Genomic DNA, 12,871 nt, shown 5'->3' on the forward strand with positions numbered 1-12,871 from the left:
GAAAGAGAAGGCGGTTTTCTTCCACAAATATTTACATTCTTGGAAATCCTTTGGGGTCCCTAGGTTTATAATTATCTTAATTACCAGCACTCTCCCATTTCTGTTCAAAACGCACCATAGAAAACTGTGTTTTTAAAGTGATTCTCATATTATTTCAGGTAAAAAGTCATTCTGAAAAGAAATTAAAATGTTATTTGTTGATTATGTGAGTTTTTAATTGTGCCCCTCTAATTTTATGCTGGAATCTTTGGGTGGGGAAAACAGACTCCCTGATAACCACAAGGGTGGAGGTTGAAGCTCACACAGAAATACCTTGAGAAAAAGGCTTGGAAACCTACTTCTGAGAAACCAGCCATTGAAAACCTTTAGAGTACCATTCTAACACACATGGGGTTCTTATGATTGGCTTCACTGGACAGCAACTTGAAAAAAATTATTAATAAAATCTAGCTTGTAATTTTTACATTTATAAACTTTTTTGCCAACAGAGATTTGGGGCACTTTTGAGATTAATGAAAAATTTACCATAGATCTTTTGAATTCGTCTTCTGCAATATTTTCCAACTATACAACTGGGATTGAGATTCAAGTAAGCACATTTCAATTATTACCCAAGGAGTTGCTTCCAAAATATCAGTTGAGATGATCCTAATTCAGTTATCTGTGTTTAATAGATATTCTTAATTATTACTTCTCAGTGAATTGTTACAGAGCGGTTATTTGAGCATCTTTATTCTACACGAATTTTATCAGTTGGCTTCTTCCCATTTTATTGGGTTCTGTTTGGCCCATTTATTTGGGTTGTACTATACTAAGCCTTTATTCTTACTTTTGTGTTGTATTTGTCAAAGAAACATTCCCATGAGCTGAGTCTATGAAATGCATTCTGTGAGGTCTCTCTTGGTGGAGGCTAGGTGAGTGAGTTATTGAGCGAAACTCTGGACATCACAGTGAGGTCATGCCAAAACTGATGTCTCTAAAGTGAACCAGAGACACATGTAAACCCTAGATATATGAATGGATTTGGGGCTCACCCTTACGTCTAGCACCAATTTAGGAACAGTTAGTTCTTATGACATGGCCCTACTTGACACTCACCCTCATGAAGAGATGAGTGCTATAGCAAAGTGTGGTGAAGAAACTAGGTGGTGCCCGGCTATTCGAAAGAAAAGAGCCCAAAGTCTTAAAGGCTTGTCTTTAAAAAAGCATCCATCTTAGTGAGGTGTCCACTCAGTCCTGATGGAAGAGGCACAGCAGCCTGTGTGATACAAGCACTGTAAACAATAAAATCCCAGATCTGAGGAGGTCATGTGAAAACAAGTTCAGAGCTCTGCCTGCCATGGTTGACAGGTGGTGCTCACTGAAGACATGGGTAAGATTTTGCAAAGAGAGTCGGTGTAAGTACCTGTGAATATTAATGACTGCTTATTTTTGAGAAGGAGGTAGATTTGGAGGGAATTTCTCATATTATCTGGCACCAGATCCATCCCTGATCCTAAGTCCTTGGTTACTCACTCTTTGCTAGCACCACAAAATGGCAAATGTTCACATTTGTCTGTGCTTGTTCCAGTTTTATGACAAGCAAGTCCTGCCCACTATATCTCTTTCCTTTGTTCAGCAGTTTTGTTTATTTTTTATCCATGCTCTTTTTATTTTGTTGTCGTTCAAATGCTTTGCCAAGTGTGAGGCTAAATACCAATATGTGACCCTTTGTTCTCTTTGTAAGCTTAAAGGCGTATACAAAAGAATTCAAGGCTTTGAGTCCGTTCGGGTCACCCAATTTTGGTAAGTAACACAATGGCCCAAGAAGGGCATCCCTTGAATGCTGTCCCCACCCTGCCAAATGTCTGGTGCTTGTTTCCAAGTGACCTTGCGAGAAAACAGAGCCAAATCTAGTTGGATTCCTTCCTCTAGTAGACCAGGGTCTGTGATACTTTAAAAAGTCAGAAGGGTAGAACCTAGATTTCCATTGACAGGAGATGAGAATATATGTTAAGGACCGTGCTCCAAGCTTTGAAGCAGAGACCAGAACTGAAAAGCCACAGAAGTATGGCAGGACATGGAAACAACCATGTATGTCTGGGAAGGGAGTCTCTAAGTGTACTTGGCTGCTGAGGTTAGATGTTCAAATGCACCCTGAGGTATCTTGGAAGAAATACCTGGCAATTTAATTCTGAAAACCAGCCTCAGAGTTCAACTGTACTCCAACAGTAATGAGGTCACCTAAAGCAGAGTTGGTCAAGGTCAGATTTGATTTTTCTTAATGAAAGGAAGGGGTGAAGGGTTGAGCAGAGGGTTGTGGATATGAAGGGGTGGGTTGTATTTTTATTTCACAAAGGGCATGCAGAGTCATGGGGAAAAGAACCATATTTTTGTGTAAATATCATGCCTGCTTCATAGTGCGAAACCCAATCATCCTTGTCTACAATAAGGTCATTGTCTACAATAAGTAAAGAAATATTTAGTAAACCCTTCTTTGTTTATGCTTTAGTGCTTTAGTGCCCTAAGTGATTTGGTTAGCTAACCATGTGTGCATTGATCACCAGCCATTACTAGGAAGTCCGCTGGCTAGAGGAAGTGACTGAGAGGTCAAAGAACTTGACTCCCCACTAAGAACTTGAAGAACAGCCCTAGCCATTTTCGACAGCATGTTCTATAGCGATAAGGCTCTGGGCATTATCCTTCAAGGGATTGCATGCTCTCATGGAAATGCTCTCATGAGTTGTCTTCTTTGAAGAGCCATGCCAGGAAAGGAATGCTTTGTTTCCCTCTGATATTGAAGTTTTCAAAAAGTTCTTGGAAACATTTCATTTCATCTTTCTGCTAATTTGTTGAAGCCTCCCACCTCCCCCATGTAATAAATTTCCTCTTTGATTTTGTTGCCAGAGAACTCATAACAAAATTGAAACTCTACCACAACATAAATACATATTTGTGAGTATTCAAGAGGCATATGTTTATCTTCATTGGCCCTGGCTTTCTATTTCTAACTTCTATCCCATGTGCATATCCTGTAAGTTGTGTCAAATAATTGGTTGCAAAGTCACAATAAAATAGGCATAAACCTAAAAAAAGCATAACTATATTTTGGTATCACTTTCTAGCTACATGATTTTTAAAAACCCATTCTTAAGCTCTAACTGCCTACAATTTATCTGTCTGCCTGACAGGACTATTAATGTCCACTTTACCTCATTACCTCTACTCAGGTAGGAGAGCACTTTACAGATAAAAGTGCCATTTTGTCTTTCTTTTGTAATTCCTTCAATTATTTATTTCTTCTGTCATTTGTTTGAAAACTCTTTTTTAACTATTAAAAGAGCTGCAATGAAGGGAAAAAAGAAGTGCCACTTTGGTGCAAAAGTATCATGACCATTACTACCTGCGCTGCAATTGGAGTGGAAATTCAATGTAGTCATGGAGACCTCGAGTACTGGAGCTTGGGGAGGGGTGTCCATGATGGAACAATATTTGGTACAATTAATAATGATGACTTCTATGACTTGGTGCTGGTTTTTAGTGGCCCAGACCAAACCTTAGCACTGTTTCATGTCATCACTTTTATTGAGATATAATGCACAGAGATATAATGCACACACAGGACATATTAAAATGGAAGCCAAAATGAGCCATCGTGGTGCAGTGGTTAAATCATCCAGATGCTAATCAAGAGGTCACTCGGTGGGACAAAGATGGGAAAGTTTCTCTCCATAAGAATTTGCAGCCTGGGAGCCCTATGGATCAGGTCACCATGAGTAGGAATTGAACTGACTCCCTGGCAGTGGGTGGTGATCTATTCCAACTGTAGGGGCACTGATCTGTTTCACAAATGTTTCTGTGAGGAGATTGCCATCACTTAAAGCTCTAGTTGTGTCTCTGTGCACCAGAAGCAACCACTGATCTGGTTTCTGTCGCCAGCGGTGACTTTTGCCTGTGGAACTGCAGTCTGTGTGCGCTTTCATTCACCTGGCTTCTTTCGACCTACTGCCTCGACATCCATCATTATGATTCTGAGCATCCGCAGCTCCTTCCTTGCATGGTAGTGATGCATCACAGTTTTTTTCTGCGTTCTCTAGAGACTTCTTGGTGGCTTTCTATTCGCACAGATGTCACTGCCCCAGTAGCGAGTCACCAAGCTCGATGTCAGCCAACAACCCAATCCCACCGCTTCTCACCACTTGAGCTTCTACCCAACTAGTTCAAGCCACCTTCATCTCTTTATTAACTTGTCTTTCCGTTTCACCAATTGGCACCTTTTTATCTATTTTCTACACAATAGCCAGAGTGGTTATCTCCAAAGTAAATCTGGCCAGGTCCCTTTTAATAAAGAATAAAACCCAAACTCTCAGACTCTCTATGATCTGGCTCCTGGCAAACTCTCCAATCTAGCATCTCCTATGGCCTCTTCCTTGTTCATTAAATTAAACTATGCTAGTCTTTAAGTATGTCAGACTGACAGACTTTTTCCCACCAAAAGGTCAACAGTTGGAAACCACCAGCTGCTCCTTGGGAGAAATGGGCCTTTCTACTCTTGTAAACCGTCACAGCCTTGGAAACATACAAAGCAGTTCTACCTTTCCTATGGGCTCCCTGTGAGCCTGGATTGAGTGGATGACAGTGAGTTTGGTTGTGGTTGTTGAGGGCCTTCCAACGTGCTCTTCCCTCTGCCTATCCTGGTATACCAGGGCTCTCTGGATGGCTGGGTTTTCCTGTTCATTCTTTTGCCCTTGGTTTCACAGATCCCCCTCATCGGGAAACCACCCCTGCTGCTGCTGCTGCTGTGTCTACCACAGTGCCTGTTGGTGTCTCTCACTCACACTTAACAAAATGTACAATTACAGACAGACCATTGTCCCTCATCCTTCCTAAGTTTCATCTTTGGGAACTCACTCACTAAAATGCATATGTTACCCCATAGCAATGCTCACCCCCTTTCATGACCACTCACAGGCACGTGCAGAGCTGAGCTCCTTGAGATGTGCATTCCCAGCTCAGGTCAAAGGCAATGCTCTGCCTTCCTGTTTCAGCTGGCCCGGAGAAGACACAGGCCTTCTCATGAGCTACCTCATGCTGTGGGTTGTCGACGTTTGTGTGCTTTGGGTGCATGGCTGTGGCGTCTACAATAAGCCTGAGAGTCGTGCTGAAGTACTGAGCAGCACAAAAGACTGCCAAATCCCTTCCAGAGAAAAGACATTGTGAGCTTTGCTTTGCTTTGCTCAGGCGTGAAATCCAGTGCTTTTGACTGTGAGCTCACTGTGGATGCGCCAACAATATATATGAAATGAAGTTGTCTCTCAACAGAAGCACACATGTAAACAAGGACGTGCATCAATCAGTTGATGACAAGGGAACCAGAGGCTCACAGGAACTTCACCTGGCCTTTCTCCTAAGAACCATCGTTTAGCTACTTGCTATTTCAGTGTTTAAGACAGCTTTATAAAACTAACTACTCTAGGTGACAAGAGCAGGCTGAAGGTGTTCGGTGGGGACTTGGTTCTCACTTGCCTTTTCTGGTAGAATGCAAGTGCCGTGAAGGTAGAGCTCCAGTCTGGTTGACTTACTCCTCTCGACCCAAGGTCATGTGTATACAGGGTGGGCACTGAGTAGCTGAACAAATGAGTCAATTTCATCCCCACCCACCACCCGATGTGCACATTGCAGGGAAGGAAGATGCATCCTTGTTGGCTATGAAGTCATTGGTTCCAGCAGCCCCTCTGAACTGCTGTCAGCCGTTGAACGGGCGGCGGTGCAGGCCAGGGAAGCCCTTCACAAGCTGTTCCCGCTACAAGATGACTCTTTCAGAGTTTTTGGACAAGGTAATATGGCGTCCCACACTCGGTGTGGATCACAGAGGCTTTTCATCTGCAGCTCCGCCGGGATCTCAGGAAGGAGATGGTAGAATTGTTCTCAAACTGACTTTCAGTCGAAATAGGCCCTGATTCCCCTCCAGCCACCACCACCCTGACCATGCTGCATCTCAGTTTCCCCTGGCTGTTTCACATCCTTGCTAACTGGTGGTCTGACCGCCCCTCTGAGCATGAACATTGTGGACGGCTGGTTTCCCTGCAGGCTGTGATGAAAATGATTCAGCAGTCGTTCACTGGTACACATATCGAAAGAGCTTAGGGATTGATTACGTGTCTAAATCAGAGTCCACGGAACCAGGGAAAGAATGGGGAGGGGAGTTTCTAGGCATTGCTTCTCCCCCAGTCCCAAACATGGCAAGAACACACTGCTCAGCCAGCTGCCAGAAGAGCGGATGGCTGGTCACACATGAGAAAGCTCAAGTTTAGAGGAACACAAGCTGCAAGTGTCCTTCCAAATGGCAACCGCCATCTTTTGGCCATCTTGCTTGGCTCTAGAGAGTCTCCGGGAACCTTGGTGGCGTAGTGCTTACATGTTGGGCTGCCATCCAGAAGGCAAGCGGTTTGAAACCGCCAGCCACTCCTCGGGGGAAAGAGCAGGCTTCCTGTTCTCACGAGTCGCCGTCTCAGAGACTGTGTAGGACAGTTCTGTCCTGTAGTCACGATGAGTCAGGAGTACAAGCTCCAAGATTTTCGTATTTTCTGGGATCCCTTTGCAGAGCACAAGGACTTCCTGAGACTCATCACACTCTGCCTTAGGGTAACCTAACACTGACAAGTTCACGGCCCACTGGAATCGACATTGTTGACATAGGTCTGGTACCTGGGGGAGAGGGACAAGTCTTGGCTTCAGGAAGGAGGATAGGGAACTGAGAGGAAAGAATCTGGATGTCAAACACGTCTCAATTTGGCCTGGATTTTGTTTCTGAAAATTAGCCTTTTAAAGAATTTGAATATTTCAACATGGTTTACATAGAAGCCCGTTGAGTCTAGAGCCACTTTCTCTGTCCTGTTGCCTTTCTTGCCCAGCCCAGTGTCACAACGTGGTCTTTGGATTTGGACTCAAGGATGATGAATACACCCTGCCCTGTAGCCGCGGCTACGAGGGGGACATCACAGCCAGGTGCCAGTCCTCCGGGTGGCGGGTCACCAAGGAGTCCTGCGTGCTGTCTCAGCTGGAAGCCCTGGAAAAGGTGAAGTATTTTCGCCCCGCAGACGTGTCGTGCCTTTGATTTTCACAGTCAGCATGCTCCAGTGAACATGGCAAGGTAGAGGCTGCCATGTCTCAAGTTATATTGATGGTTGGTGGACAGAAGGCTAGCTGATAGCCAAGAACCCGCCCCGCCCCCACAAACTCCCCACAAAACCACCACCACCAACAAAACAGCCATTGGTTGTTGACTTGATTCCAACTTGAGGTGACCCAATGTGTGTCAGAATAGAAGCGTGCTCCACTGATTCAAAGACGCACAAGAAAGAAGGAAATGGTCTAAAATTGATTGTGATAAAGAAGCTACAACTCTTCTGAATCTGATTTAATGATTGAGTTGTAGGATGTGTGGGTTATGTCCCATTAAACTGTTGTTTTTAAATATGACATCATTATCCTAAACAGAAAGTGGGACATACAGGAAATTGTATACCCGATTAAAATCAAATTTCACCTACACAACTTAAAGAAGAAGACGTGTGCTGTACAGGTTTCAGGACGGTGGTTCAGGAGCAGATCGCCAGGCTCCACAAGGGAGTGAGGGCAGGACTGGAGGGCCTTGGTGAAAGCAAAGCGCATCTGAAAAGATCAGAGTTAATGGTCTAGAGGGGAGGGTACTTCAGAGGAGTGAACTGGCACTTGGGAGGTACATCCTAGGTGGTAGGATCCCAAGGGTGCTGGCACCCAAAGTCCAGAGGCTGAGAAGAAAAAGTCAAAGCGCAGGGTGGGTCAGAAGGTCACAGGGCACGGCAAATAAGATTGTGCGCATATCAGGAATCAGAACGACAGAATGGCCAAGGATCGGATCTACTACCTTCCTTTTATAGATTAGAAATGAACCGCAAGGGGCCAAAGGTCACGCCGCCAGCTTTCATGTTGGGAATTGAGCACCTGATTCATAGTTCAGAGCTGTGAGCAGACATGATGTTCTCTTGCTTCACATAGTTGATGTCTGACTCCTAGTGACCCTGTAGGACAGAGCTGAGCTCTTTTTGAATGTTTCCAAAAACTATCAGTCTTTATAATAACAGACGACCTCATCTTTCTCCCAGGGAGAGTCTGGTAATTTCAAACAGCTAACTTTTGCTTCACTACTATGCCCCCCAAGTCTTCTGATCTGCTCTCCAAAAGGGTCCATAGTGGAGGAACATGTACACAGAAAGGAGGGAGCAGATGGAGAGTCTGAGTGACAAAGCAGAGGGATTTTCAGACTCACTCCGGGCACTGTCCTAAAACTGAACCTCTGTATGAGCAGCAGCCCTCTCCTGGCTGGAGACTCAGCATTGCAGTTAAGAACCCTGGGCTGGTAATTATCACGGCTTCTCCTTGGTTGGACCTCAGTTTCTATACCTGCAAACTTGGGAGAAGGCTTGTATTACATGGTCTCCAGGCTGTATTCTTCCTCTGATTGTCTTTACCTCAACTCTGGACATGGACAATATCTGGGACTAGTCCACCTCAGCGATGCACTTGCCTGGCAGAGAAATCTGGGCCTTGGCAGATCCCAGACACCCTGAGCAGAGACAGGCATTGTTAGCTGAGAAGAAACAGGAGGGGGACAGGTGGGATCTGGGTTTCTGAGTGGACATGGGGCTGATTAAAAGAGGACCTTCCTCGTTCCCTTCCTCCCAAGTGAGCCCCATACTGTGGAGGCAGATGGGAGATCCGGGAAGAAGTAACTCTCTACATCCAGCAATGTCTTCATAATTAGGATAGCAAATTATATGACAGTGATCATTCACAAATCTCTTCAAGTTTCAGTTTCCCCAACTCTCCAATGAAATACCTCCCTCAAAGTGTTGTTGCAAAGATGGAACAAATCCCTGCAGAGCATGTAGGGCGTCTGGAATAGAGAACACACGAAATACCAACCCTTGCTCTTCCCGTCACCATCTGGCTGTCTGGCATCATAGCTCACCGCCATTAAGTCAATGCCAACTCATAGCGACCCTATAGGACAGGGTAGAACTTCTCCATGAGTTTCCAAGACGGTCACCCTACAGACAGCCCTGTTTTTATTGTAAAAACTCTTGAAAATGTTAGTTGTGTATAGCCAAGAACTCCAATTGAAATGAGATCAACTATTGTTTGCTAGAGCTTGGACCCTTTGTTTTTGTCATTCCTAGAATCTCAGTGTGATCGCCGACAACATCACAGAGGCAGCCGTGTCGGCCCTGGTGCAGAATCTTTCTACCATCCTTAAGCAAAACCCATCAACCACCGCTGGGAATCTAGCTTCGGTGGTGTCCCTTCTGGGAAACATCACCTCCCTGTCCCTGGCAAGGCGTATCAAGGTGTCCAGTGCCACAATGGAGGTATGGTCTGCCCATGCTTGACGTCTCACTGAACTGCTCGCTCTCACAGGAGGGGTGGCAGATGCCTGAGTGGTGGGGAGCTGTGAGGAGAGAGTGAACGGTCAGGTTAGGGGTCCCGATGGAGCTCCATCACCTTCTCTGAAGTGCACAAGGGACTCATGGCAGCCATCCTGCGAGTTCAAAAGAAGAGGGCAAAGTAAGTGAGTTCAAAGTCAGAAGGCAGAAGCTGACTGAGGGGCAGGGATGAGCCTGTGCCTGCTTGATATAGGTATCTACTTTTCATTACAGGTTTGCAATACAATCATTTCCTGAGGCCCTAACTCTGACTTTCCATAATGTGTGCGTGTGCGAGTGGGTGTAGTTTAAAGTCCCTTTTCTAGGCTGAGGTCTTCCTGATAGTTAACATAAAATGATACAAATACCTGATCCTATAAGGCACGGGTAGAACACTTTCAACCCATGGCCATATCAGGCCCGCAAAAATCATCAATGCCAGTTAACATCACATGCCTCACTAAGGAGAAGCAGTCCTAGCCATTACACACACACACACACACACACACACACACACACACACACGCAAGCCAAACTCACTGCCATCAAGTCAACGATAACTCATAGCACCCCTGTAGGGCAGGGTAGAACTGTCCCTGTGAATTTCAGAGACTGTCACTCTTTAGGGGAGTAGGAAGCCATCCCATTAGGGGTGAGTTAATGAAACGTTTGACCAGTATGACCTGAAAATGAAGTTAAAAATATTCAAATGGCCCTGAGCAGTAATAAGTTTCCCCACCCGTGCTATAAGGGATGTAAATAAGCAGAAAGGAAGAGATATGATCTGTAATCTCGTTGTCCTGGAGCAGCCGCTTCTAGCATGTTCGCTCTAAGGCCCACTGCCTGGAAGAATGACAAGCGACATAAAGCAGTCACGCACACAATTGTTAAATACATAACTTTCCAAGCATTTTAGATGCATGCGTATGATATGTAAAACACAACATTTTGTAAACTTGGAGGATTCAATATATCATATTTGATGGGGCATGTTCGCATCCTTATACTTGACCGTCCATAATGAACTTTACATCAAAGATGACATTAACGAGCTATTTAATAAACTTCCCAACATCAAAGAAAAAAATACTTGCATTTTTTGGGCTTCTTTTTCATTTAATCTGACCATATGTTGTTTATAAGAAACAACTAAAACAAATGACACACACACACACACACACAACCCTAAAAAGGCTAAAACCAAAAGGAAGGGCAAGAACAGAGCAGACACGCACATCTAAAGAAGAGGTTCCCCGGGGCATGGGTAGACCTGCACTCTGGCATCTGGGCCGGAAGGCAGAGAGGATTGGGCTAGGGAGCTACTGAGCTGGAAGGGTAAGACACTAAGTGTCAACTGTCAAGGAACCTAAGGGCCAACCAAGAGAGAGGGTCCTGTGGGACCTGCTGGAAAAAGGAATATTGGAAACCAAGGGAGGGGAAAAGTCCTTTGCCCACAAGCCCAAGCCAATTTCAACTCATGCTCACCCTGGGGGAGTCAGAGTAGAAGTGAATTAGGCCAGGTTGACTAGAGAAACAAATCCATATATATAGATATAGATGATATAGATAAATAGATATATACAAGAAAGAGCCTTATATAAAGAAGTTATTGTGCATCAATAAAACACCCCAGCCCTGTCCAACCCAAGCTCATAAGTCTGCTACTAGTCTGTACGCTCCTCTTCAGACTCACACAGCCACATGCAATGATGCCCCATGCAGGATGATCACAGGCCAGTGGGTGCCAAGTCTTGTGGATCCAATAGGGGTGGCGGCCTCACAGGGCTCGAGCAGGTCACCATGTGGCTCATCAACAGGAAGGTAAAGGCAAAGGGGACGGGGAAGGGGGTACCTCTAGAGATCATTTTATCTCCTCGGTTGCACCTCCAAATAAGGCCATCAAGCTGTGACCTTATTGACAGGCTAAACACCTATAGCTTCTTACAGGTGCCATGTTGGCACAAAAAAAAAAACATCACCAGAAGTGTGCTTCGTGGGGTTTTCAGTGGCTGGTTGTCCAGAAGTGATTGTCAGGCCTCTGCCCAAGGTGTCTCTGGGTGGACTCCACCCACTAACTCTTTGGTCAGCAAGTGGGCGTATTTCCTGTTTGCACCCCGTAGCAAACATGAACCTAAGATTGACTCCTAAACCCCACCAGGCACTTCTTCCTTATCACTCAGGCTCAGTTTCATTTTATATTTGTTGATAAACCAAGGAGAGCCATGGAAGCGTAGTGTTTAAGTGCTGGCCCCTAACTGGAAGGTTGGCCGTTCGAATCCACCAGCTGTCCCAAGGGAGAACAATATGGCCACCTTTTCTGTACAGATTTACAGCCTTGGAAACCCTTGGGGGCAGTCACATTCTGTCCTACAGGGTCACCAGGAAGTGAACTCAAAGGTAATTTGTTTGGTTTTTGGATTTTAATATACAATGAAGCATATACAAATAAACATGAATTAAAACTTGGAGATTCAGGACCCACATTTAGACCTTCTGAGAGAAGCAACCTAAATGTAAAGTGGGGAAAGCGGTTAAAAGAAAGAGCTCAATCTTTGTGCCTCAGCTTTGAAATTATGCATCCATTTTTCACCTCAGGAGAAGATGTACACTTGTGCAGTCTAAACGATGGGCTTCTTTTGTGTCTCTGGAGAAGTCCCGGTGTGCTTGCAAGTGCCCTGGACTCATCATCCAGAATTAGGCACTGCCCTGTGCCCCGCCCCCTAAGAAATGAGGGGGATTCAGCAAGTCTGCAGGGGACATGCCATTATCTTTTAATTCCATGGTTCCACAAACTCTTTGACAGCCCCTCATATGTGTTGGAAATCCTACCCCTTACCTCAGGAAGTAATCCCATGAGGGACCAGGGCAGTCTCTAAGGCCGCATCAGCATAGGGTATTCTGAAAGCCAATCACTTTTGAGACTTAATGGGTAGATTAGGCACAGAAGGCATCTGGTAAGAAAGTGAGAAGGAGCGCCATCCTGTGGAGCTCGCCATAGAACCCAGAGAAGGCCAGAGAAACTGAAGGAGGCAAGGATTCCACCCGCGAGTACAGAGTCTCTCTGACATGTAGGTCCTTAACTTACTTGGTCTACCACTGCTTTTTCAGGGGAAAAAATATTACTCATCACCCCTCTGGCAAGAAAAACATTTGTACTTTATGCAGGATCTAGTGCAGGTGTCTGCTGGTGCAGCAGCCCTGGATCAGTTCACCACCTCCCAGGGGGCAGTGTTACTGCTCACTTTGGGAAACGGTGCTTTAGAGAGTCAGTGCCCTGAGGGTAGACTTCTAGACCCCTGGACCACGAGAAAGTACCTTTCAGCTCAGGAAAACCATTCACTGTGACAGCAATACAGGAGAACCAAGAAACCAGACAACATCACTATTTATTTAGTTCTGCCAACTCTCGGTTCTTAACCCAGAGCTTC

General features: G+C 45.2%; 1 protein-coding gene across 1 annotated transcript in view; it reads left to right on the top strand.

Moving 5' to 3' along the window:
• The window catches only part of ADGRF1 (adhesion G protein-coupled receptor F1), a 35,048-nt gene that overhangs the window by 11,387 nt on the left and 10,790 nt on the right, over positions 1–12,871 (top strand). Inside the window, exons 5-9 of the mRNA XM_075554079.1 lie at positions 489–589; positions 1,727–1,785; positions 5,662–5,816; positions 6,894–7,057; positions 9,201–9,389. Coding sequence (XP_075410194.1) covers positions 489–589; positions 1,727–1,785; positions 5,662–5,816; positions 6,894–7,057; positions 9,201–9,389 — 668 coding nt within the window. The remainder of the gene's footprint in view (positions 1–488; positions 590–1,726; positions 1,786–5,661; positions 5,817–6,893; positions 7,058–9,200; positions 9,390–12,871) is intronic.

Source organism: Tenrec ecaudatus, chromosome 7, assembly GCF_050624435.1.
Source record: "Tenrec ecaudatus isolate mTenEca1 chromosome 7, mTenEca1.hap1, whole genome shotgun sequence".
NCBI classification, from domain to species: Eukaryota; Metazoa; Chordata; class Mammalia; order Afrosoricida; family Tenrecidae; genus Tenrec; species Tenrec ecaudatus.